Source organism: Penaeus chinensis, chromosome 33 (assembly GCF_019202785.1).
Source record: "Penaeus chinensis breed Huanghai No. 1 chromosome 33, ASM1920278v2, whole genome shotgun sequence".
In the NCBI taxonomy this organism is placed as follows: Eukaryota; Metazoa; Arthropoda; class Malacostraca; order Decapoda; family Penaeidae; genus Penaeus; species Penaeus chinensis.
Window position 1 is genome coordinate 14,425,666 of NC_061851.1, and position 25,000 is coordinate 14,450,665.

The window sequence follows — 25,000 nt, forward strand, 5'->3', positions numbered from 1 at the left end:
CTTCAATCTGTTCCTTCTCAATTTTTTTTTTCTTCCCTCTATTCACTCTTTCTCTCTTCATTCCCTTCTATATTTTCCTTCTTCCTTTCTTCCATTCTTTTTTTTTCTCCTCCTTCCTTTCCTTCACTATTTTCTTTTCCATTTTTTTCTTCCCCCCCCCCCCCCCCCCCCCCGCTCTCCTGTTGTCCTTGGATGGCGATCTGTGTCTCTTGATGATATTATGGTGTGTGTGTGTTGGGAGTTCTTTTCCAACCTTTGTTTTATTTAGAAGAGGCACCTCCCTTCTCTCTCTCTTTCTATCTCCTCTCTCCTTTCTCCTCTCTCCTCTCTCCTCTCCTCACTTCATCCTTCCTGCGTCCCCCTATCTGTTTCTGTTTGTCTGTCTTTCGTTGTTTCCTTCTTTCTCGTCCTTTCTTTTTTTCTTTCTCTTTCTCTCGGCTGCCTTTTCCCCTTCCCTCTCCTTCCACCCAGCTGTGTCTTCCTCTCCTCCCTCTCTCCTCTCCTCCCTCTTCCTTCACTCCTTCCCACTCCTTTCTCTTCTGCTGTTTCCCTTCTCGTTCCTCCCCGTGTGCTCCTGCTTGGTCGTTCTCGGTAAAATAAGAGAGAAAATTGCGTGTAAAATCCATCTTGGCGTGTCTGGGGCGTGCAGTGAGGGGATGTGTCTCTGTCTCCGACCGCGAGTGTTTGTGTGTGTGTTGTGTACATGGCGTAAAAGAGCATGCATAAACACACGCACGCACGTATATGGACACGCACGCACACACAAACAGGCATACCCAAACACACAAACACGCACACACACGCATACACGCACGCACACACACACACTTATACACACGTATACACACGCACACGCGCGCACACGCACACACACACACACACACACACACACACACACACACACACACACACACACACACACACACACACACACACACACACTTCTTCTTCTTCTTCTTCTTCTTCTCCTTCTCCTTCTTTTATCTTTTATTTTTCCAACTCAGCCCGTCTCTCTGAATTATTTTTTTACTCTTCTCTCCAGCCCTTCTTCTTCCTTTCTTTCTTTCTTCCTTTATTTCTCTATTTTGTATGAATGTGAAACTGTAGTTCAATCCCCCCTTCCCTTTCCCCCCTCTCCTCACCCCCTCTTCCCCTTCCTCTCCCCCTTCTCCCTACCTCCTCTTTTCCCACCTCTCTCTCTTTTCTCCCCTTCCTTTCCTTCTTTTGCCCCCTCCTCTCCCTCCTTTTCTCCTACCTCCTCTTCACCCTTCCTCCGCGACTGCTTTAAATCGTGTTTTCGTCACTCTTGGTTAATGGCGGAAGTTTATGGTCGCGGTCATTATATCCCTTGGAAGATGTCAGGCGTCTGCGGGGGGTCGGAGGGAGAGGGGGGGAGGTTCTTAATAGTAGCGTCGCGTAGGTAGAACAGAGGGAAGGAGGGAGGGAGGGAAGGAGCTGGGAGGGTAAGTGGGTGGGTGGAGAGAAAGAAGGGAGAAAAGGAAGAAGAGGAAATTTGAGAAGAATGGAACAGAGGGAGGGAGGGAGGGGGAAGGAAGGAATGAAGGAAAAGGTAAGATGGAGAGCAAGAGAGGAAAGTAGAGGTAAAAGGGGAGAGGAAGGCATAGGTGAGGGATGGGAGGGAGGGAAGGGGGAGAAGAGAGAAATTATCTTCCCTGATCTTGAAACATCTTTGGCGACTTTTCTGTCCCTCTCCTCCACGCCCCGCCTGCTTTCTCGCCGGCATTGCAGTTGTCTTGGGGACGATGAGGACGCGAGTGTGAGTTCAATCCGACGATGAGGACGCGAGTGTGAGTTCAATCCGACGATGAGGACGCGAGTGTGAGTTCAATCCGACGATGAGGACGCGAGTGTGAGTTCAATCCGACGATGAGGACGCGAGTGTGAGTTCAATCCGACGATGAGGACGCGAGTGTGAGTTCAATCCGACGATGATGACGCGAGTGTGAGTTCAATCCGACGATGAGGACGCGGGTGTGAGTTCAATCCGACGATGAGGAGGCGAGTGTGAGTTCAATCCGACGATGAGGACGCGAGTGTGAGTTCAATCCGACGATGAGGACGCGGGTGTGAGTTCAATCCGACGATGAGGACGCGAGTGTGAGTTCAATCCGACGATGAGGAGGCGAGTGAGTTCAATCCGACGATGAGGACGCGAGTGTGAGTTCAATCCGACGATGAGGACGCGGGTGTGAGTTCAATCCGACGATGAGGACGCGAGTGTGAGTTCAATCCGACGATGAGGACGCGAGTGTGAGTTCAATCCGACGATGAGGAGGCGAGTGAGTTCAATCCGACGATGAGGACGCGGGTGTGAGTTCAATCCGACGATGAGGACGCGAGTGTGAGTTCAATCCGACGATGAGGAGACGAGTGTGAGTTAAATCCGACGATGAGGAGGCGAGTGTGAGTTAAATCCGACGATGAGGAGGCGAGTGTGAGTTAAATCCGACGATGAGGAGACGAGTGTGAGTTAAATCCGACGATGAGGAGACGAGTGTGAGTTAAATCCGACGATGAGGAGACGAGTGTGAGTTAAATCCGACGATGAGGAGGCGAGTGTGAGTTCAATCCGACGATGAGGAGGCGAGTGTGAGTTCAATCCGACGATGAGGAGGCGAGTGAGTTAAATCCGACGATGAGGAGGCGAGGTGAGTTCAATCCGACGATGAGGACGCGAGCGTGAGTTCAATCCGACGATGAGGACGCGAGTGTGAGTTCAATCCGACGATGAGGACGCGAGTGTGAGTTCAATCCGACGATGAGGACGCGAGTGTGAGTTCAATCCGACGATGAGGACGCGAGTGTGAGTTAAATCCGACGATGAGGACGCGAGTGTGAGTTAAATCCGACGATGAGGAGGCGAGTGAGTTCAATCCGACGATGAGGACGCGAGTGTGAGTTCAATCCGACGATGAGGACGCGGGTGTGAGTTCAATCCGACGATGAGGACGCGAGTGTGAGTTAAATCCGACGATGAGGACGCGAGTGAGTTCAATCCGACGATGAGGAGGCGAGTGTGAGTTCAATCCGACGATGAGGACGCGGGTGTGAGTTCAATCCGACGATGAGGAGGCGAGTGAGTTCAATCCGACGATGAGGACGCGAGTGTGAGTTCAATCCGACGATGAGGACGCGAGTGTGAGTTCAATCCGACGATGAGGACGCGAGTGTGAGTTAAATCCGACGATGAGGACGCGAGTGTGAGTTAAATCCGACGATGAGGAGGCGAGTGAGTTCAATCCGACGATGAGGACGCGAGTGTGAGTTCAATCCGACGATGAGGACGCGGGTGTGAGTTCAATCCGACGATGAGGACGCGAGTGTGAGTTAAATCCGACGATGAGGACGCGAGTGAGTTCAATCCGACGATGAGGAGGCGAGTGTGAGTTCAATCCGACGATGAGGACGCGAGTGTGAGTTAAATCCGACGATGAGGACGCGAGTGTGAGTTAAATCCGACGATGAGGACGCGAGTGTGAGTTAAATCCGACGATGAGGAGGCGAGTGTGAGTTCAATCCGACGATGAGGACGCGAGTGTGAGTTCAATCCGACAATGAGGACGCGGGTGTGAGTTCAATCCGGTGAGTGTAGAGTCAACTTGAGAATTTGTAGGATTCGCCTTAGATCAGGTGAATATGTGCCTTGACCCAATGAATGCGAGTTAGACCATGCGAGTGGGTGAATTAAAGTGTGATATTAAAGTGTGGTAATTATCGTCTCGTGTGTTTTTTTTTTTTTTTTCTTTGTGTTTTGGAAGAAAGTTCACCCGTTGTTTTATGTGAGAGAGAGAGAGAGAGAGAGAGAGAGAGAGAGAGAGAGAGAGAGAGAGAGAGAGAGAGAGAGAGAGAGAGAGAGAGAGAGAGAGACGGGGGGAGGGGGGATTGAACTACAGTTTCACATTCATACAAAATAGAGAAATAAAGGAAGAAAGAAAGGAAGGAAGAAGAGGGGCTGGAGAGAAGAGTAAAAAAAATAATTCAGAGAGACGGGCTGAGTTGGAAAAATAAAAGATAAAAGAAGGAGAAGGAGAAGAAGGAAAAGAAAAAGAAAAAGAAAAAGAAAAAGAAAGAAGAAGAAGAAGAAGAAGAAGAAGAAGAAGAAGAAGAAGAAGAAGAAGAAGAAGAAGAAGAAGAAGAAGAAGAAAAGAGGAAGATAGGTAAGGAGATTTGCCCGGGTGTGGATGTGCAAAATAACCAATGTCTTGACGCCTTGTGAGTTCCCTACTTTGTTTACTAACAAAACACTATTACCAGGAGGTCCAAAGTGGGCGGAGCGAAAAGAGGGGAGAGGGATGGTGCACGAGAAGAGAAGAGAGAGAGAGAGGCGAAGAGCCGGGAATAATATTTTTAAAAACGAATTATTTCATATTGTTTCAATGTTATTGTTGTTAAGTATTAAAGTAATATTATGGTAAAAGCACTAATAATTGTGTTTTTTTCTGTTTATTGTTGTGGCAGTTGTTGTTATCATTTTTAGTAATAATCATTGTATTATTATCATCATCATTATCATTAACATTGATGTTGTTGTTGTTATTATTGTTGTTGTTGTTGTCGTTTCATTATTATTATTATTATTATTATTATTGTTGTTGTTGTTGTTGTTATTATTATGGTAATGATAGTAGTGATATTAATGATTATGATAATTTTGTTTATGATGACGACCATTACTACTACTACTATTACAACTGCTGTTACTGCTACAATTACTACTACTACTACTATTACTACTACTACTACTACTATTACTACTACTACTAATAATAATAATGATAATAATAATGATAATAATGATAAGGATACCATTACTACTACTGCTACGACTACTATTAGTACTACTACTGCTACTACTAATGCTATTACTATTACCACCACTACCACTACCATCTTTCTTCTTTATACAAATATCACTTCCACCAGCACTACTACTATTACTGTTAGTACTTTCACCTTCATTGTCAGCCTTGTTGCTTGTGCCATCCACATAGTACATGAAAATATTTTGAGGATCGTAAATTACTCCACGTCCACGGTCATTAACTAAAAAAAATAAAGATAAAGAAAATAAATAACGATAAACTAAAAAAAAAAAAAAAGGGGGGGGGGGAGGGTTCCATCTCGACAGTAGTTGCCCCACGTCTGACACGTGACACACAAGACACATGACACAAGACACATGTCACCACCTCTTGCCAGACCTAGATTAATCCATTCATGTAATTTCCATGCTTGTTTGATGCTAGCTAGAGAGGAAAGTTCGGGGGGGGGGGGGGGGCGTTAAATCCAATGTTTTTTCTTCTTTATTGCTTTTTATATATGATCTGAAAAAAATGGACAAAAGAAACGGGAGGAGGAATGGATTAAAAGGCAGGGAGAGAAGAAAAGGAGGAGGAGGAGGAAGAAGGGGAGAAGAAGAAGAAGAAGAAGAAGAAGAAGAAGAAGAAGAAGAAGAAGAAGAAGAAGAAGAAGAAGAAGAAGAAGAAGAAGAAGAAGGACCTCGCAGTTGTGATGGTCGGCTGCTTGTCCCCCGCGTCGGCACGCCCTTGCTCGATCAAAGGGCGGCTCGTCGGCGGCGCCCGTGACGGATGGGCGCGTTCCAGCCCTCCCGTCAACTGTCATTTTTATTTTGCCTTTATCTGTCACGGGGAAGGCGGAAGGAGGAGAGACAGAGATAGAGGAGAGAGAAAGAGGGGGAGGAGGATGGGTTCTCTCTCTCTCTCTCTCTCTCTCTCTCTCTCTCTCTCTCTCTCTCTCTCTCTCTCTCTCTCTCGTTTTATTCTCTTCTCTGTCCCTCTCCCTTTCCCTTTCGCTCGCTTGTTTCCTCGCTTTTTTCTCTTTCTCCCTCTCTATTTCCCTCCCCCCCCCCCCCCTCCTCTCTCTTTTTATTATTGTACTAAATCAGTACATTATTTATGTTAAATTTATTTTATCTGTCTTCTCTGTATCTCTCACTTCCCGACCGTCGTTATCATCATCCTTCTCTTTTGCCTACACTTCTCCCTCCCCCTCCCCCTTTTGTACCCAACCCGTCCTCTCCCCCTCGCCCCCCACATCTCATTTGCCCCTGCCGCTTTATCCCCTTCGTCTTCTCCTTTCTCCCTTCTGTTACCCCTTTTCCTCCCTTATAACCCCTTTCCCTTCTCCTCCTCCTCCTCCTCCTCCTCCTCCTCCTCCTCCTCCTCCTCCTCCTCCTCCTCCTCCTCCTCCTCCCCCTCCCCCTCCTCCTCCTCCTCCTCCTCCCCCTCCCCCTCCTCCTCCTCCCCCCCTTCTCCCTACCCCCCTTCCCCTCTCCCTCCCTCCTTCACCCTTCCCCAGTCCCTATCCCCTTCCCCCCTTCCCCCCTTCCCCCCTTCCCCCCTTCCCCCAAGCCATTCATAAGTGCCAGGAATAAGCCGGGTGAGTGACATGCTAGGGTGTATAAACCTATTTTAGCCCCACGAACGGAACACGCGCGCTCTCAATCCTCGTTGGGGGCGATTTACTCACGTACGCGTACATGCATCATGTGTGTACATTCATACAGGCGTGTTATGCACTCGTTCACTCGATCATTTGCGTATAATTGCACTGCAGACGGATGCACTGGAAGTCAAACGTACAGACAAGCAGGGAGATACATACATACCTGCGTACATAGCTTACATATACACTTGCCTGCATACATACATGCATATATACAGACAAACAGACAAACATACAAACATACAAACATACAAACATACAAACATACAAACATACAAACATACAAACATACATACATACATACATACATACATACATACATACATACATACATACATACATACATACATACATACATACATACATACATGCATGGATACATACATGCATACGTACGTATATGGATGCATGCATACAAATAAACACAAACATATATATATATATATATATATATATATATATGTATGTATGTATGTGTGTGTGTGAGTGATATGATAAATACGAGGAAAGATGAATTAGCGGTAAGTGGGCGTTGGCGCGATGAAACGAGCGATAGAGAAAGCGAGGGAAATGACATGCTGATAAGACGGAATGTCTGGATTGGAGAGGAAGGGTCAGGATGGAAGGGACGGGGAAGGGAAAGGGAAAGGGGAGTGAAAGGGAGCGGGAAGGGGAAGGGGAGAGAGCGGAAGGGGAGGGGGAGCTTACGTAGGCGGTAAGCGGGAAGGGGGAAGGGGTAGAGGGAGAGCGGAAAGGGGCGATAAGGGGAATGGGAAAAGGAAGGGGAGGGAATTAAGAGGAAGGGAGAAGGGGAAGGTGGAAGGGAGGGGGGGGGGCGTGATCTCGTGTGTTAAGCAAGAAACTGCTAGGTAAGTTTCTGGCAAGTTTAGCGGTTTTGGATCTTGTTAAAGTACTTGGCTTGGTGTAGGAGTCTTTCTAGGAGGTTAATGCCAATCTTCTCTCTCTCTCTCTCTCTCTCTCTCTCTCTCTCTCTCTCTCTCTCTCTCTCTCTCTCTCTCTTCGTCTCTCTTCTCTCTCCTCTCTCTCTCTCTCTCTCTCTCTCTCTCTCTCTCTCTCTCTCTCTCTCTCTCTCTCTCTCTCTCTCTCTCTCTCTCTCTCTCTCTCTCTCTCTCTCTCTCTCTATCTCTCTCTCTCATATCTCCTTTTTTCATTCTCTTTCTCTTTCACTTTCACTTTTCTATCTCCCTCTCTCTCTCTCTCTCACTCACACTCACTCTCACTCTCACTCACTCACTCATTCACTCACTCTCTCACTCACTCACTCTCTCACTCACTCACTCACTCACTCACTCACTCACTCACTCACTCACTCACTCTTTCACCCATTCACTCACTCTTCTCACAAACGCGCACGCAAACAATTGATCAGTGACCTTCATGTCCCTCAGAGATTTACTAGATATTTGTTTACATTTTTGTCGGACCTGCAAGTGTAACAGAGGGATCTCAGCTGATCCTCTCCTCCTCCCCTTCCTCCTCTCCCTTCCTGTTTCTGTTCTTCCCCTCTCTTCTTCCACGTTCTTTTTTTCTTCCTCCTTTTTTTTACCTCTTTTGCCATCTCTCCTCTCTCCTCCCTCATCCTCTCTCTTTCTCCTCTCTTCCGTCATCTTCCCTTCCTCCTCCCTCTTCCTCTTCTGCCCCTCCCCCTCCCCTCCCCCCTCCCCCCCTCCCCCATCGGTTTACATGTTTAATTTGCTGCTCCTCGTTAGGCCGAGGGTCCGGGAGCCTGGGTATGGGGTATGGGGTATGACTAGGTTTATATATAGGCTGTGTATACTTTTATGGGCAAATGGGGTAGAATGTTGTGGATATTTTGTGAATGCTGCCAGGTCGATTTCATGTTATTTGTTATTATTTTTTTTATAGAAATGGTTGCTACTATCGTATTATTGTTATTTGTATTCTTATTTGTGTTTATTGTTATTTTTATTATTTTATTATTATTGTTGTTGTTGTTGTTGTTATTGTTATTGTTGTTGTTGTTGTTGTCGTCGTCGTCGTCATTATTACCATTGTTACTACTGTCATTATTATAATTTTCACCATAACCGTTATTATCATCATCATCATCATCATAGTTGTTATTATCATCGATATTATTATTTATTATATCACTTTGATTAACTCTGACAACGTATTTACAAACACAGGCTTTGACCTACGTTGTTTTACTCCCTCCCCCTCCTTTTTATTTTCGTCCCCTCCTGCTCCCTCTTTCCATTTCCTCTGTCTCTTTTACTTTTTCCTGTGCTTCTTCTGCCATTCCTCTCTTCTTCTGACTCTTGACTTTTCCTTACTCTTCTACTCCCCCCACCCCCACCCCAGAGACGTATAGGGTGGGCGTGGTCGCAGATAACTCACGCTTTCTTCGCCCCGCCCCTTTGGACAAATAACGGGAGGCTGAGGTGTTTGCGTGCTTCATCTTGGCAGCCGAGATGAGGATGCTGCTGAGGGCGAGCTAATTTGGCCTCCGTGACGCGTACAGTACATGCGTTATGTAATGTTTAATGTAATGTGTTATGTAGTGCGTACATCCATATGAGAGAGAGAGAGAGAGAGAGAGAGAGAGAGAGAGAGAGAGAGAGAGAGAGAGAGAGAGAGAGAGAGAGAGAGAAGAGAGAGAGAGGAAGAGTGAGTGAGTTTGCGGGGGCATTAAAGTATTGCGCTAATTTGAGGCGATTTATTATTACTTACAAAGATCACATTTAACTCGTATTTTTCATGATGATTACTTCCTGAAAGCCCTTCCTGTCTCCCCATGCCCCCCCCCCCCCACTCTCACCCCCTTACCCCAACGCGTCTGACTCACTCAGTAACATAGAAGCATTAAAGTACCCCCCTCCCCTTCTTCGCCCTCTCCCCCTTCCCCCCCTCCTCCCCCTCTTTTCCCTCTCCACCCTCCTTTCCCCGTCCCCTTCATCCCACCTCCTTCCCCCATGCGTAACATGTCAGAAGGTGAGTTGAGGAGATGATGGAGAGAGCGAGGGAGAGAGAGACATGTGTGAAAGAGGAGAGTACGGGAGGGAGGGAGGGAGGGAGGGAGGGAGGGAGGGAGGGAGGGAGGGAGGGAGGGAGGGAGACAGGCAGGGAGAGAAGCAAAGAGGGATGGATGAGGGTGGGAGAAATGGGGAGTACGCAATGAATGAGGGAAATGGGGGGAAAAATGAAGGGAGTGGGAGAGAAGAAAGAGGAAGGGAGATAGAAGCCAAGTGCTTATATGGCCTAGGAGAGAGGAAGCGAGGGAGGAGGAGGAGGAGGAGGCGCCCCGCTCATCTGCTCGACCTCCTGATAAATATATAAATTCCGCAAGAGCCAAACAGACGGAACCGCTGTGATAACCCGGACTCTCTTAAGCGCCCGAGTGCATGACCCTCCACCAAGGGATGTGAACAAAGGAGGAACTGCATGACGGATGTGCATGGTGGCTGGAGCTCGCCGTGAGGGTCGAGAGAGCGTGTGAGTGGCACTTCTGTCGACGGTGCCTGTTGCCTGCGTGTAATGGGGGCGTTCCCTTCTTGCTGTGGGCGTTCCCGGGTTATGTCTTGCGTTCCGTTTTTCTTTCTTTATTTTATTTATTTTTCAAGTAGTTTGCTTTTTAGTTTTCTCTGTTAGGGTCGTGTTGAGTGAAGGGGGGAGGGTAACCAGCTCGAGATATATATATATATATATATATATATATATATATATATATATATATATATATAAGGTTTTAGATTAGATTAGATGCGGGTTTTAGATTTTAGAATCGTGAAGGAACGATGATTTCTTTCTTTCGTCCCTTCGTCTGGGACTTCTTCATAATCTTCCATGCCTTTTTTTCATATTTCACTTCCTTTCTATCGTTCTGGATCATCCGGTTTCCCTTTCCGCACCCCTTTTCCCCCCACTCCTCTACCCCCCTCCCACCTCCCCCTCCCCCTCCCCCTCCTTCAAACATGGCACCTATTAATAAGCGTTTGTGAAACCTGTTACTTATTAGTCGAAGAAAACCGGAGACAAAAAACAAACCTACACATATATATAGAGTTTTTTTTTCTCTCCCTCTCTCTCTCTCTCTCCTTCTCCTCCTTCACATTTAAATAGAAAAGCTGGCTGGGTGTCTAAGCCTAACCCAGAAAACTACATTTAGCCAGCATTTACGCCCCGAGGAAGCAAGGGGAACCCGGATGATTATGTATCAGTAGGACGCGAGCTCTTACTAAAATGAACTCTACGGGATGAAAACCCACGTTCCGGAATTGGTGGGGGATGATCTTAACTTTCTTTTATTTTGATTTTGGCTTCTCTATTACTGTTACGATTGAGGGAGAGGGAATGATGTAAAAACAAGGAATGAATGGAAGGGAGAGAAGAGGAATGAAAGGGAATGAGAAACCGTGAAAGGGTGGAGGAAAAGGAGGAGGAGAGATGGAAAACAAAGCGAAAGGGAGGAAGGGAAGAAAGAGAAGTAGGGAGGAAAAATGAAAAGGAAGGAGGGAGGGAAGAAGGAGAGAGGAAGCAAACATGAAAAAGGAATGAGAAAAGAAAGAAGGAAGGGGGAGAGCAAAGAGACCAGATTGAGAAGGAGAGAAAATGGGATAAAGAAATCGCTTTGAGCGTAAAGAAAGACCCAGAATTCCTTCACTGCTCAAAGGGAGGCAGTTGGAAGACCCTAGTCAGTTAAAGGATCAAAGAAAAAAGCTGAAATTCTGTGAGGCAACGATTTCCATACTTCATCCTGTTTCTCGCCCCTCCTTTATCTCCTTGAACTCTCTTGCCCTCTCCCTCATATTCCCTTCCCCATTTTCTCATCTTCTCACCTTGCCCCTTCCTCCTCCCTCCTCCCTCCTCCCTCTTCTTCCCCATTCACCCATTTTCACCCACTTCTCCTTCACCTCCCGTCCTTGTCCCTCCGTCTCTCCCCTCTCCCTTTTCCCTCCTCCTTTCTTCATTCCTCTTACGTCCTCCCCCTCCCCCCTTTCTCCCTTTCCCCTCCCGGCTTCCTCCCTAGACCAGTTGGAGTCGTCTCGAAGACCGACGAAAAGGGAATTCCCCGGAGTACGAGTCCACTTAGCCGCGCCCTTTGATGAGCGCGCGTCTAGTCTGCGCTTCTGTTCCCTCGTCAAGCGGGGAGGCCGGCTTTACCCTTTGCGGGAAGAGGGCGCGTGCCTTTGGGCAGTCCTTCGACACGTGGATTCGGTCGCGTACTCGGGCGGGTAGGAGTGACGGGTGTGGGAATTTTTTTTGTGTGTGTATAAAATATATATATTAATGTATGTATGCATATATATGTATATATCATATATATGTATATTTCATATATATATATATATATATATATATATATAATACATATATAATATATATAATAAATGTATATATAATATATATAACATATATATAATATATAAGATATATATAATATATAACATATATAATTTATATGTCTAATATATATATATATATATATATATATATATATATATATATATATATATATATATATTCATCTTCATCTACATAAAAAGAAGGAGGAAGGGAGGTAGACAGAGAGAGAAAAAGAGCAAGCGAAGATTCAGCATGAAGCCACACTCCTCTCAGCCCCGACCCTGTGACAGATCGCTTTGAGACGACGACTTGCAAAGTACTACCTGAAGGAGATACGACCCCATCAATGCACAACGACTCTCCTGAGGCACGACCTCGCTTTTGAACCCCCCCCCGCCCCACCCCCTTAGCTCGCCGACCAGCTGGGAAAGACATCAGCCTTTGACCGGCGTGGCGAGGGACCGATTTAAACCCCTTCCTTTTTTTCCCCTCTTTCTCCTTGTATTTTTTTCGGGCGTTTTTTTGTGGCCGGCTCATCGAACCTGTTGAGGGGTCATCTTACGGGGTGGACTGTCTTCAGCTCTGCCGCTCTTTTTTCTCTCTCTCATTCTGTGTTTGTTCAGTGTGTTTCTCTCTCTCTCTCTCTCTCTCTCTCTCTCTCTCTCTCTCTCTCTCTCTCTCTCTATATATATATATATATATATATATATATATATATATATATGTATATGTATATGTATATGTATATGTATATGTATATATATGTATATATATATATATATATATGAGTAGTAAAACAGTATGTCGTGTTGATAGTATGGAAGAAAAACCCACAAACTAGATTTATTGATTGTGAGACTACATTTTCGAAATCCGGGTTTTGTTTTCTACCACACACACACACACACACACACACACACACACACACACACACACACACACACACACACACACATATATATATGTATGTATGTAATGTAGATATATGCTTATTTATGTATGTGTATGCATACAGATGGATGTTGTAAGTTGTAGCTTTACATTTACGTATTCAAACGTAAACATAAGTGTAAAGTAACTAAACATACAACTGTTCAAACTAATATTAGATGCATTTGCGCTCTCATTCATCATGCGATTATCTCCGCCCTTCTTTCAACCCTTCTCATTCCATATTATTATTACCCGCCCCCCCCCTCGCTTCTCTCTCCCCCACCCTCTCCCGTGTTTAGAGTGATCCCGGGCTGGCAGGTAGAGTAAGGGGGAGGGGGGAGGGGGGAGGGGGATAAAGGGTGGGGGGAGATCAGTTCCGTGACGCAGCTACGAGAACTCAAGCACCCGGTGAGTCAATATTTGTTTCGAAAACAATAATTTCCACGCAGGACCCACACGTGAGCACTCACTCGGCCGTCTCTTATTACGTATGATCTCTCTCTCTCTTTCTACTGTTTGATCTCTCTCTCTCTCTTTCTCTCTTTCTCTCTTTCTCTCTCTCCCCCTCTCTCCCATTCCCCCTCCCATCCCCCTTCCCCTCCCTCTTCCCCTTCCCTCCTTGCCTCCTTCCCTTTCCCTCCTTTAATATCTCACCCCCATTTTCTCCCTCTCTTCCTTCCCCTCTTACTGTAGCTACAGGTTATAATATATCTCTTCACCTCCCCTCGCTTAATGCCCCCCCCACCCCCCATCTTCCTTCTCTTTCACTCCTCTCTGTTAATTCTTTGTTGTTTCTCTGGCCCTGGAGTGTACAAGTGTTATTTCTGGAGGGAGGGAAAGGATATCGAAAGATGAGTATGGATGTGTCGGTTTGTGTGTACACTTCTGTGTGTGGGGGGGGGGGGGATTTTTTTTCGTGTGAGCGAGAGAGAGAGAGAGAGAGAGAGAGAGAGAGAGAGAGAGAGAGAGAGAGAGAGAGAGAGAGAGAGAGAGAGAGAGAGAGAGAGAGAGAGAGAGAGCGAGAAAACGAGAGAGAGAGCGAGAAAACGAGAGAGAGCGAGAAAACGAGAGAGAGAGCGAGAGCGAGCGAGCGCCCCTTCCGCTCCTTCCAAATACCCTGGTGCTTCTTGTCCAATAATGTATTCCCCCATCAGTCGAGGAATAGGTTTCATTCAGCGTGATATTAATGTTCCCGAAAGACGCAGGAAACGGGGAAGGAAAAGAGGGTGATAAATAATTCCCCCAAAACCGGAAAGGTAAAGAGGGGAAGTGAGGAACGAAACACGAATAGGCCACAATCGACAAAATTGGAAAGAATAGTATTTTGTAAACGATGCTTCAGTACTGAATTAATCCTTTTTTGTAAATTCATTCGTATGCAATTTGTTGTTGTTATGCATGTTTATAAATATTATACATCTTCATGCTGAACATACATGCATTTTCTCCCCCGCATTTAATCTCCGTAACTTCGACGTAAAATCTCCCCGTGTTCCGTGACCCCTGCCAACGCGCGAGAAGGAAAGAGAGAAAAAATATATAACGATGGCCGTTAATAAGATTTGAGTACGGTATTTAGTAGCTATGATTTGCAGCGAAGAGCTCGAGGGAAGGAGGGAAGGAGGCGGGGAGGAAGGGAAGGAGGGGGAGGAGGAAGGGAGGGAGGGGGGAGGAGGGGAGGAAGGGAGGGAGGAGGGGATGAAGGGAGGGAGGAGGGGAGGGAGGGGAGAAAGAGATTTGATTAACAAGATATATGTACGAATGGACAGATGATGCGTTTGTCGGGGGGGGGGGGGGGGAGGGGGTAGATATAAATAGATAGATATAGTTAGATGAAGAGGGAGAGAGGAAAAGCTAGGCAGAGGGAGGGAGAAACAGAAAGGGACAAAGACAAGAGATAGAAAGAAACAACGACGAGAAACTAACAACCAAATGATCACAACTCACAACAGCCTCCCCCCTCCCTAACTCCAAAAAAAAAAAAAAAAATGCTTCTCACGCCCGCACTCACTCACTCACTCACTCGCGCCCGCACGCCCTCCGCCCGCGCCATATCTCACGGCCTCGGTCTCCGCGTCGTCGCCGATCTGACCGGACCGGAGTCTGCGCTAAATGGGGGGGGGGGGGGCGGGGGGGGCATTTCGGGGAGGGAAGGGGGGGGGGGGCATCTCGGGGAGGGAAGGGGGGGAGGGGGGCATCTCGGGGAGGAAAGGGGGGGAGTAGGGCATCTCGGGGAGGGAAGGGGGGGTGGGGGCATCTCGGAGAGGGAATGGGGGGAGGAGGGCATCTCGGGGAGGGAAGGGGGGGAGGGGGAGGGTTAAATGCCTTCGCGGTGACTCCCGTTGTATTTTTTTTTTTCTCTTCTTTTTTTACTTTTTCGTTTTCTTTCTATTCCCCTCTACGTTTTATTCCGATGACCTTCTCGAAAGCGATGGGTTATTTTGAACTCGGATGTATTTTTGTTTGTAGCATCCTCTCTCACTTTTTTTTTTTTTTACCTCTCTCTCTTTTCTCTCTCTCTCTCTTCTCTCTCTCTCTCTCTCTCTCTCTCTCTCTCTCTCTCTCTCTCTCTCTCTCTCTCTCTCTCTCTCTCTCTCTCTCTCTCTCTCTCTCTCTCGCTTTTCTTCTCTTTTTTTCGTTTAAAAGCAAACGAGAGATAGTAAGGAAGAAAACATCGAAAACTATAAAAAAAAAACAGGGAATAAAGGGATAAAGAGAGAGATAATAGAGAAAGAGAGAAAGGTAGCGAAATGGAGAGAGCAAGAGAGCAAATAGAAAGGAAAAAAGAGAACAAGAGAAAGGGAAAGAGAAGGCAAGGGAAAAGGTGGAAAAAAACATAGAAGGACAAGAAAGTGGATTTTTTTTAGAAAAGAAAATGAAAAAAAGTGTGATAAAAGAAAAGAAAAAAGTGATAAAAAACATAAGAAAAGAGAAAAGAAAACAAGAAAGTAAACAAAATAAGAAAGAATAAAAAAGAGAAAAAAGCGAAAGAGATAACGAAGCGAGTGCGAGCGCAAAGGCGTATTTCCTCCCGGCCATTAATCGTCCGAGGCCGTTTCACTCGCGTCTATTCTCGGCCGGGCCGCCGTAATGAGCCGCGCGGCCGCTAGATTATTTCTGGGAGGGCGCCGCAGAACGTGGTCATTCAGGGGCGCAGGCAGGCACAGAGGAAGGGCGGGGGAGGGATGATCGGTAAGGAGGGGGGAGGAGAGGAGGGAGGGAGGGAGAGGGATGGGAGAGAGGGAGGGAGAGGGTTGGGAGGGAGGGTTTAGGGCGCGGATATTTATCTGGCAGGAAAAAAATAAAAACGTTATCTATGTTTTTTTTTGATTGGGAAAAGGTGTGTATAAATGTGTGTGTGTGTGTTTGTGTCTGTCTGTCTGTCCGTCGGTGTTGGTGTGCGTGTCTGAGCCATATATGTGGGCAGATTTGTATATACACATTTGTACACACGCACCTCTATCCATTCACACACACGAACGCTGAAGGAAAGCGAAAGAGAACGAGACAAGAGAAAACTCCAATAACGGCAAGATGAACAGATACTCTTGACGAAAACAGATCACGGGGAAGCTACAAAGAGCTCCTGGGGGAAAAAAGTCGGCCTTGATTCGCCAGAGAGAGAAAGGGGGAGAGGGAAGGAGGGGGAGAGAGAGAGACCGAGGAGAGGAAGGAGGGGGAAGAGGGAGGGAGAGAGATAGGGGGAGAGAGAAGGGGAGAGAGAAGGGGGAGGGTGGAAGGGAAGGAGGGAGAGAGGCCAAGGCAGGGAAGGAGGGTGGAAGAGAGGAAGAGAGGGTGAGAGAGAAGGAAAGAGGGAGGGGGAGAGGCAGAGGGAGATTAGGAGAGGAAGAGAAAATGAAAGGAGAGCAAAGGAGAGAGGAACGGAGAAAAAGAAGAAAAGAGGATGAAAGAGAGAGAAGGAAGGGGGGAAATAATTTTTAAGATATATAGGGAAGAAGAGGAGAAAGAAGAAAAGAGGTAAATAAAGACTGAGAAAGAGAAAAAGAGAGCGACAGGGAAAAAAAATAAACTAAAAAAATTGGAAAAGAACCATTACAGAAAACGAAATCGAAGAGGAGAAACATTGCGAAAAGGAAAAGATATAAAGGATTTTCAGTGAGAGAAATACAGGGATCCTAAACGCACAGAAAACGGGATGAGTGTCTTTTACTTGATGTATGAAATAAATCGCCTCGAGTTTATTGAACAAGATGAACGCCTGATGAACGTCTTCTGTTGATGAATGGACGGAGGGAAGGGGTAAAAGGGAAGAGAGAGAGAGAGAGAGGGGGGGGAGGGAGGGGAGGGAGGGAGGGAGGGAGGGAGGGAGGAAGGAAGGAAGGAAGGAAGGAAGGAAGGAAGGAAGGAAGGAAGGAAGAGAGAGAGAGAGGGATGAAGAGAGAGAGAGAGGGAGGAAGAGAGAGAGAGAGAGAGGGAGGAAGAGAGAGAGAGAGAGAGAGAGAGAGAGAGAGAGAGAGAGAGAGAGAGAGAGAGAGAGAGAGAGAGAGAGAGAGAGAGAGAGAGAGAGAGAGAGGGGGGGGGGAGATGAAAGTGAAAGAAAGAGGGGGAGGAAGAGGAGGGGCGGGGCTGTAGGGAAAGAAGGGAGGGAGGAGGATGAAAGAGAGAGAGAGGGGGGGGGGGGAGAAAAGTAAGTGAAATAGAGAGAGAGAAAGGAAAGATATTGGGAAAGATAATAGATAGTGAGGAACTTTTTCCTTTCCCTCTTCTTTTCTCCCACACCTGTCTATTCCTTCCCTTCTTTCTCCCTTCCCTCTTTTTCTTCCTCCCTCTCTTCCCCCCATTCTTTCCTCCACTCCCCCCTTCTTTACTCCCCCTGTTTACCCCCTTATTTCCACCCCCTGCCCCCCTCCCCCCTTCTTTTCTCCCCCTGCCCCCCTCCCCCCTCCCCGGCCAAACATTGTCTCCCTTGGGACAGCCGCAGGATGACATAGAGCGTGGGGGCAGTGGCAGGTGCCGTGCCAAGGCCTCCCTCCGTGCCAAGCGGGTTTTTTAGGGGGAAGACAATGTTAGGGCTCCGTGGGCACGACCCTCCCCTCTATTCCCTTCCCTCTATCCCCTCTCCTCTGTCCCCTCTCCACCTCTTCCTCTCTCTTTCTCTTTCTCTTTCTCTTTCTCTCTAGTTCTGTCTTTCTCTTTCTCTCTTTCTATCTTTCTCTTTCTCTCTTTTTCTCTTTCTCTTTCTCACTTTCTCTCCCTCTCCCTTTCCTTTTCCCTTTCACTCTCCCCACTTCTCTCTCTATCCCCACTTCTCTCTCTCTCCCCACTTCTCTCTCTCCCCACTTCTCTCTCTCTCCCCACTTCTCTCTCTCTCCCCACTTCTCTCTCTCTCTCTCTCTCTCTCTCTCTCTCTCTCTCTCTCTCTCTCTCTCTCTCTCTCTCTCTCTCTCTCTCTCTCTCTCTCTCTCTCTCTCTCACACACACACACACACACACACACACACACACATACACACACATATGTTCTCTCTCCCTTCTTTTCTCCCTCTCTTCCTTCCTGGTCTCGCAGTCTAACACTTGCGACCCGCCGTTCCTCTTCCCCTCCCTCTCCCCTCTTTCTTTCCTCTCCTCCACCCTCCCCCTCTTGTGTCTCATGACGCCTCTCCCCTCTCCCTTCCCTACCCCCGCCCCCTCCCCACATCTGCCCATCGAAGACAGGTTGTTTGTGTGAGAAGATACTCCTACACGTAGTGTATTTGTGTTTGTCACCCGCTTGTATGTATGTGTGTTTACGTACACGAATACGCACATACACATAAGGGTAACAGAAGTATTATCGGTCATACGCACACGCACTTGTACACTGACTCACTCACTCAGACACACATACACACACACACACACACACACACACACACACACACACACACACACACACACACACACACACACACACACACACACACACACACACAATTACATTCATCAGGTCCAGAAAATCGTAGATAAGGTACCACGAGGATAGGAGAAGAGAGGAGGAAGGAAGAATCCGGGAAGACATTGGCAGAATGTTGATGCACGGAGATGGAATGCAACTTGCAACTTGCAGCGGTTCAGGACAGTAGCAGCAGGCGCTTGGCAGGCAGTGGTGTGGGGGGGGGGATAGTAGTGTAAGGGGGGGGGGGGGCAGAAAAAAGTGGTGTAGGGGAGAATGGGGAAAATAGGGGGTGAAGGGAGGGATAAGGTAAGGGAGGAGGGAGGGCATGGGATGGGAGGGGGGAGGAGAAAAGGTTAATAATGAAGAGGAAGGGGAGAGGAAGGAGAATAATAAAAGGGAATAATGAGGATGGTGATGATAGTGCCTGTAAAACAACGATGGAAATGCGAGCACAGAGCAACCTTGATAGTTGTAATAGTGACGATAACAATCACATCGTTAGGGGTTACGATAATGATTGCAATTATTATAACAGTAATAATAGTGGTTCCCATAATTCTAAACATATTAAAAATTGTAATACCAACTTTCTATCCAGGGAGAGAGAGAGAGAGAGAGAAAGAAAGAGAGAGAGAGAGAGAAAGAGAGAGAGAGATAAAGAGAGAGAGAGGGAGAGGCCAAGAACAATGAATGGCGAAAGCAAGCGAACCGCAGTAAACAAGAGCAGCTAGCAGAGAAAGGGATAAAGACAGACAGAGAAGCTAAAATACAGAAGCTTTGACTGGCCGCGCGGTGACAAGATGGCGCGCGCATATCACGTTACGCGAGAGATCCAACTTTTACCCGCTCATTGCAGCGTGAAACCTTTGCGAAAATCTTAATTAATTTCTCTTTTTTGTGTGTCTGTTTTCGTAAAGTTCTTCCTGTTTCATTGTTTGTTTTTCGTTGTTTTCTCTTTCTGAGTATTTCCGTTGCCTGTCTCTTTTTTTTTTTTTCCTGAATTTGAGTTTTCCTCTCCCTATTCATTTCTATTTATATATATTTTTGTTCCTTTTCTATTGTTTATTTGTTTATTTCAGAATTCATTTTATCCTCTTCACACACCCATTCTCAGCTCTCCTTCCTCGACTTCTATTTCAGCTATTTTTTCTCTACCTTCTTCCTCCTTTCATCCATGCATTTTCCTGTCCCTTCTGCCTCTCTCTTTGTCCTTTTCTCTCTCTCCTCTGGCCCTATTATTTTTTATGATTTATTTTTAACTCTTTTTAACCCTTGAAAGGTTTTTGATTCGTCTATTGAGACCATTGTATTACAAAAAAGAAAAGGAAAAATATGACTTAAAGTATTTAACCCCTTACCGTGTATATGTGTACCCCGTGTGGGCTCGTCCGGACGGGAACGTGTATTCACGTGCTCCATTTCTAACCCTGTTCCTCCGGGGATACGAATGGGCGTGATTGCTGTATGGCTGTTTGAATGACTGTTTTAGAGCTAGTGTGTATGTATACAGGTCTTTATATTATGTTTTTGCATCTGTATGTGTACATATATAGATGTATGCATCTGTTCTTCGTCGTGTTTGTGTTTGTCGGCTTGTGTTTTTGTGTGTATCTGTGGAAATATGTGCGCAACTGTGTGTGTGCGTGTTTAAGTCGGTAATTTTACGTGTGGAAGTGTTGTCTGCTGTGTGTTTGTGTGTTTCTCGGTCGTTTGTGTTGGGAAATCTGTGCATGCATCTTTGAGTGTGTGTGTGTAATGTAGTAATTATGGATGAAAGTGCACGTGTGAATTGTATAAAAGTTTCCGCATGCTTTTCGTTGTTTGATTGACGGACGTGTGTGTTGGGAAGTTTGTGCCATGACGCTCGTCTCCACTGTGCTTGTGTACATGTGTGTATGTCTGTGCGTGTGCGCGTGTACACATGCGTGTGCGTGTGTGTGTGTGTGTGTGTGTGTGTGTGTGTGTGCACGTGCGTGTGCACGAGCGCGTGTGTACACGTGCGTGTGCGCGTGTGTACACGTGCGTGTGCGCGTGTGTACACGTGCGTGTGCGCGTGTGTATACGTGCGTGTGCGTGTGTGAGAGAGAGACCGCTATGAAGTTTGTTTGCATGTGTGTGCATGTGTATGTGTGTGTGTGTGAGAGAGAGAGAGAGCGAAAGACTGTGACGTCTTGCTACGTGACTTTCAAGCCATTTCCGGCGCGTACTTCACGTGACCTATCACGTGACGATGTCACGTCCTTTTTTCTTGCATTTACAAGTGGCCGACCTGGCTCCTTCTGGCGGAACCCTCCTCAGAACCAACCTGAGGAGGATCCCCAGCAGGCGCTCATGCCAGTCAACACCCCTTCCGGAGGTGGCGGAGATGTGCGCTCTGCTGGAAGAGCGACCGACGCAGGAAGGAGACCAGAGTCATGTGTTCCAGCTGCGACATTCCCCTATGTCCGACGCCATGTTTTCAGGCATTCCATGCCTGAAAGCACTAATTTGTATATATGTATATATTTGTACATATATAAATATGTATATTTTTCAATTTTTGAAAAAAATAAAAATTCGTCTTACCACTGCTTCTCTGTGCTCTCGCCAAAACAAAATATTGACTTTACACACTCACATTGGTCAAATACTTCTAGAATGGAGTATATACTACAGCAGAGACAATAAAATCCTTCATGTGACATATTATATGGCTACAGTAAGTCTGCAAACTTTCACATGTTTCTAGAGTGAAAAACGGAGGTTGCGGTTAAACGCAAACCAGTCGCCTGAGCGCGCTAAAACTTCCGGAACAACGGCTCCAGAGCCGTTTTCCGACCCGTCGGCATTGTGTTAAGTATAATCAAAGTATTGTTATATTGTTCTTGCTTTTGCTACTGTTATGATTATTCTAATCATTATCATTTTATTATCATCATCACCATCATCATTATTATTGTTATTACTACACTCATTTATTGAATGTCAGACCTTTCCCAAACGCGCCACCGTTTCCTAGATGTTGACCTTCCTTGACCTGCACCGGATATTGTGACGTCAAAGTTCTCCGGTTTTGACCTTTCTCAATCTCCGGCTGACTGTTGCTTGATCTCTTTTACTTACCACTCAAGCCCTTCGGTCGTAGAAACCTAGGACTCACGCACACGCACACTCACGCACGCACACACACACACACACACACACACACACACACACACACACACACACACACACACACACACACACACACACACACACACACACACACACACACACACACACACAATCATCATCATCATCACCATCATCTTAAATTGACAATGCTTATAGAATAACAATATCTGTGATGATTAGAGTGATAAAAATGATAATGATGATAACGAATTCTTCGAGCGCGGTTAGATGGCTTCATTTGCCTAGACAATCTCGGATAGTTAATTACTTAGGCTATGATACGTAGCTGAAAATTCAAGGACTTTTTTATTTTTCCATTTATGACATTTCCACTCTTTCTTAATTTCCCTCTCCTCCTCTTTTTCCTACTCCCGCTATCCCTCTCCATATTCGCTTCCTCCTCCTCCTCTCAATCCCCTTCCCTTCTTTCCCTCTTCTCCCTCCTCCTCCCCTTAAACCCTTTCCCTTCTTTCCCTCCTCTCCCTTCTCTTCCTTACCTTCTCCCCTCCCCTCCTCTTCTCCTCCCTTCTCCTTTCCCTCCCCTTCTCTCTCCTCCCTCCTCCTTTCCCTCCCTTCCTTCCCCTCCTCCTCCTCCTCCCTTCTGCCTCCTCCCCTCCCCTTCCCTCCCCTCCTCCTCCCTTCTGCCTCCTCCCCTCCCCTTCCCTCCCCTCCTCCTCCCTTCTGCCTCCTCCCCTCCCCTTCTCCTCCCTTCTGCCTCCTCCCCTTTCCTTCCCTCCCCTCCTACTCCCTTCTGCCTCCTCCCCTCTCCTTCCCTCCCCTCCTACTCCCTTCTGCCTCCTCCCCTCCCCTCTCCCCTCTCTTCCCCAATCCTTGCTTCCCGTCGAGTTGTTCCATTCATCCCCACACGTCCAGCGAGAGGGTGACCCACGAGGGGGTGGGGTGAGGGGGGGAGGGAGGCTTTCAACACTGGGAATATACTAGTTTTTTATGGTTGTTGCTAACGATGCTGAGATTGCATTTCATGTACTGAATGGGGACACGGGGAAGGGGGAATAACTGGGGGGGGGGGGGGATAGCGGGGATGATTGAGAAGGAAAGAACAAGGCGACAAGGGGGGGGGGTAGAGAAGAGTGAGAAGGGAGGGGGGGAAATAGAATGATAGAAGAGATGGAATTGTAGAGAAGTGAAGAGTATTTAGTAAGAAAAGAATAGGGAAACAAGAGGATGTGAGAGAGAGAGAGAGAGAGAGAGAGAGAGAGAGAGAGAGAGAGAGAGAGAGAGAGAGAGAGAGAGAGAGAGAGAGAGAGGCGGCAACACCGACAACGGCGATACAACCAGTGCGATATACATGCATTAAAGCCAAGATGGCGGGCGGGAGCGTCCCGTCTTGAGATGCGGCCAAATTGTGCCGCTGTTTGAGTCGATCTCCGAGGCCGGCCGCCATTATCTTGATACGGCCGTAAATACTGCCATGACGCAGGGTAAGGAGGCGGCAGGTGAGGGCGCGCAGGGGACTATTTGCGAGGGGAAAGAGGGGGGGTGAGGGGAAACGATGGGGAAAAGGGGGAAGCGAATGGGGGAAAAGGGGGGGAAGCGAGGGAGGGAAAAGAGAGCAAGCGATGGGGAAAAGAGGGAGGAAGCGATGAGAAAAGAGGGGGAAGATGTGAAGGAAGACCAGACAGAGGAGCATTAGTAGCTGGGGGAAGAGGAGGAAGAGGAAGAGGAAGGGGGACAGGAAGAGGAAGAGGAGGAGGGAGAGGGGGAGGGGGGGGGGGAGAGTAGAAGAAGATAAAGAGGGGTAAAGGAAGGTTACGGTGAAGCAGGAGAAGTAAGCGGAATAACTGACATGGTAAAATGGAGGATGAGAAGAGAAGGAACAAGAGAGAACAACGAGGGGCGTGGTCGGCCGAGGGAGGGGGAGGAGTCAGGCCAAAGGAGGTGAAGAGACAGGTGAGCCAACGGTAAGGGGAAACAGGTGAACGGGAGGGGAGGGAAGGGAAAGAAAACAGGTACGCTCTACCCTCTACATTTTCTGTTATGAAGAAAACGATCACTTACTGAGGTGTATATCAGCCTTTCAATTTCTTTCAATTTCCTTCGAGCTTTATGAAAGAGAACTGAAAGAGAAAAGAAAAAAAAGGAAGAAAAATGAAACAGTCACACAGAGACACAAGAATAATATTAATAAGTAAGAGGTGAGTTTAGCCCCCAAAGCCCGGGAAAGGACGTGTTAAAAGTCAGTCTGGCGGTGTTATACTGTGGTTCAGTGTGTTTATGTGTTTACTTAGTGTGATGTAACTTTGTGGTTCCGAGAAAACCCGTCACAACATCACGGTAATAACCTGGGATATCTTGAGACTCTCCTCCTCCTCCTTTCGCGTCTCTCTTGTTCTCCTCTTCTCTCCTTTTCTCTTTCTATTTTTCTGTCTCTTTTGTCTCTTCTTTCTTCTCTTCTTCTCTCTTCTCTCTCTCTCTTCTCTTCTCTTCTCTCTCTCATTTCTTCTCTCTCCCTCTCCTTCTTCATCTCCCTCCCTCCCTCGTTCCTCCCTTCCCTCCTTTCCACCTACTTCTAAATTGCTCTCTTTCCCCTTCTCCCTCCCTCTCTCTCCCCCCCCCCCCCCCAGAAAACCAGGAAAAATAGGACCCGGACAGTTCTTTTAAGGAGCTTCAGTATTGTCACAGCTCGGAGGGGGGGGGGGGGGGGGCAGGGAACGAGGGGAAGGAGAGCCAGGGGAGAAGAGCAAACAAACGAAACACTAAATGGAAGAGAACGGATGGGTTTGTGTATCAGGAGGAGGAGAGGAGAAGGCAAGAGGGGGGAGAGGAAGGGGAAAGGGAGGGGAAGGAGTGTATTTTCTTGAGTGAGGGCTGTTTGGCGTGTTGTCCGATCGCTGTTATTACCCTTCTTTTTTTTTTTTTTGTCTTGCGTTGCGGAGGTAATTATGTTTTTGTATTTTATTTTTGTTGGGTGTGTTTCCGATTACGGGCTCTGTGCGGAAATCACGCGCGTGGTCCTAGGAAAAGTACGCCAGGTTTTCTCGAATTTCGCGCGCTTTCGCAAATTCCGAGCGTGGTTTCCCTCCCCCCCAACTTCTTCCCTCTTTTCCCAGCCTTGTCTCTTTTTTCTGCTTTTCCTTTTCATCTTCCATCTTCTTTCTTTGGTCTTTCATCTTCCCTCTCCCCTCTGTCCTCTCTCCTCTTAAACTTATCCTCCTCCTCCTCCTCCTCCTCCTTCTTCCACTT

The 25,000-nt window shown here is 47.1% G+C and overlaps 1 protein-coding gene across 1 annotated transcript in view; it reads left to right on the forward strand.

The window, feature by feature from the left end:
• LOC125043192 (carboxyl-terminal PDZ ligand of neuronal nitric oxide synthase protein-like) overlaps positions 1 to 21,672 on the forward strand; it is a 306,847-nt gene extending 285,175 nt beyond the window's left edge. Inside the window, exon 7 of the mRNA XM_047639193.1 lies at positions 21,372 to 21,672. Within this exon, the coding sequence (XP_047495149.1) occupies positions 21,372 to 21,479 (108 nt within the window). The 3' untranslated portion in view covers positions 21,480 to 21,672. The remainder of the gene's footprint in view (positions 1 to 21,371) is intronic.
• The last annotated feature ends 3,328 nt before the right edge of the window (positions 21,673 to 25,000 follow it).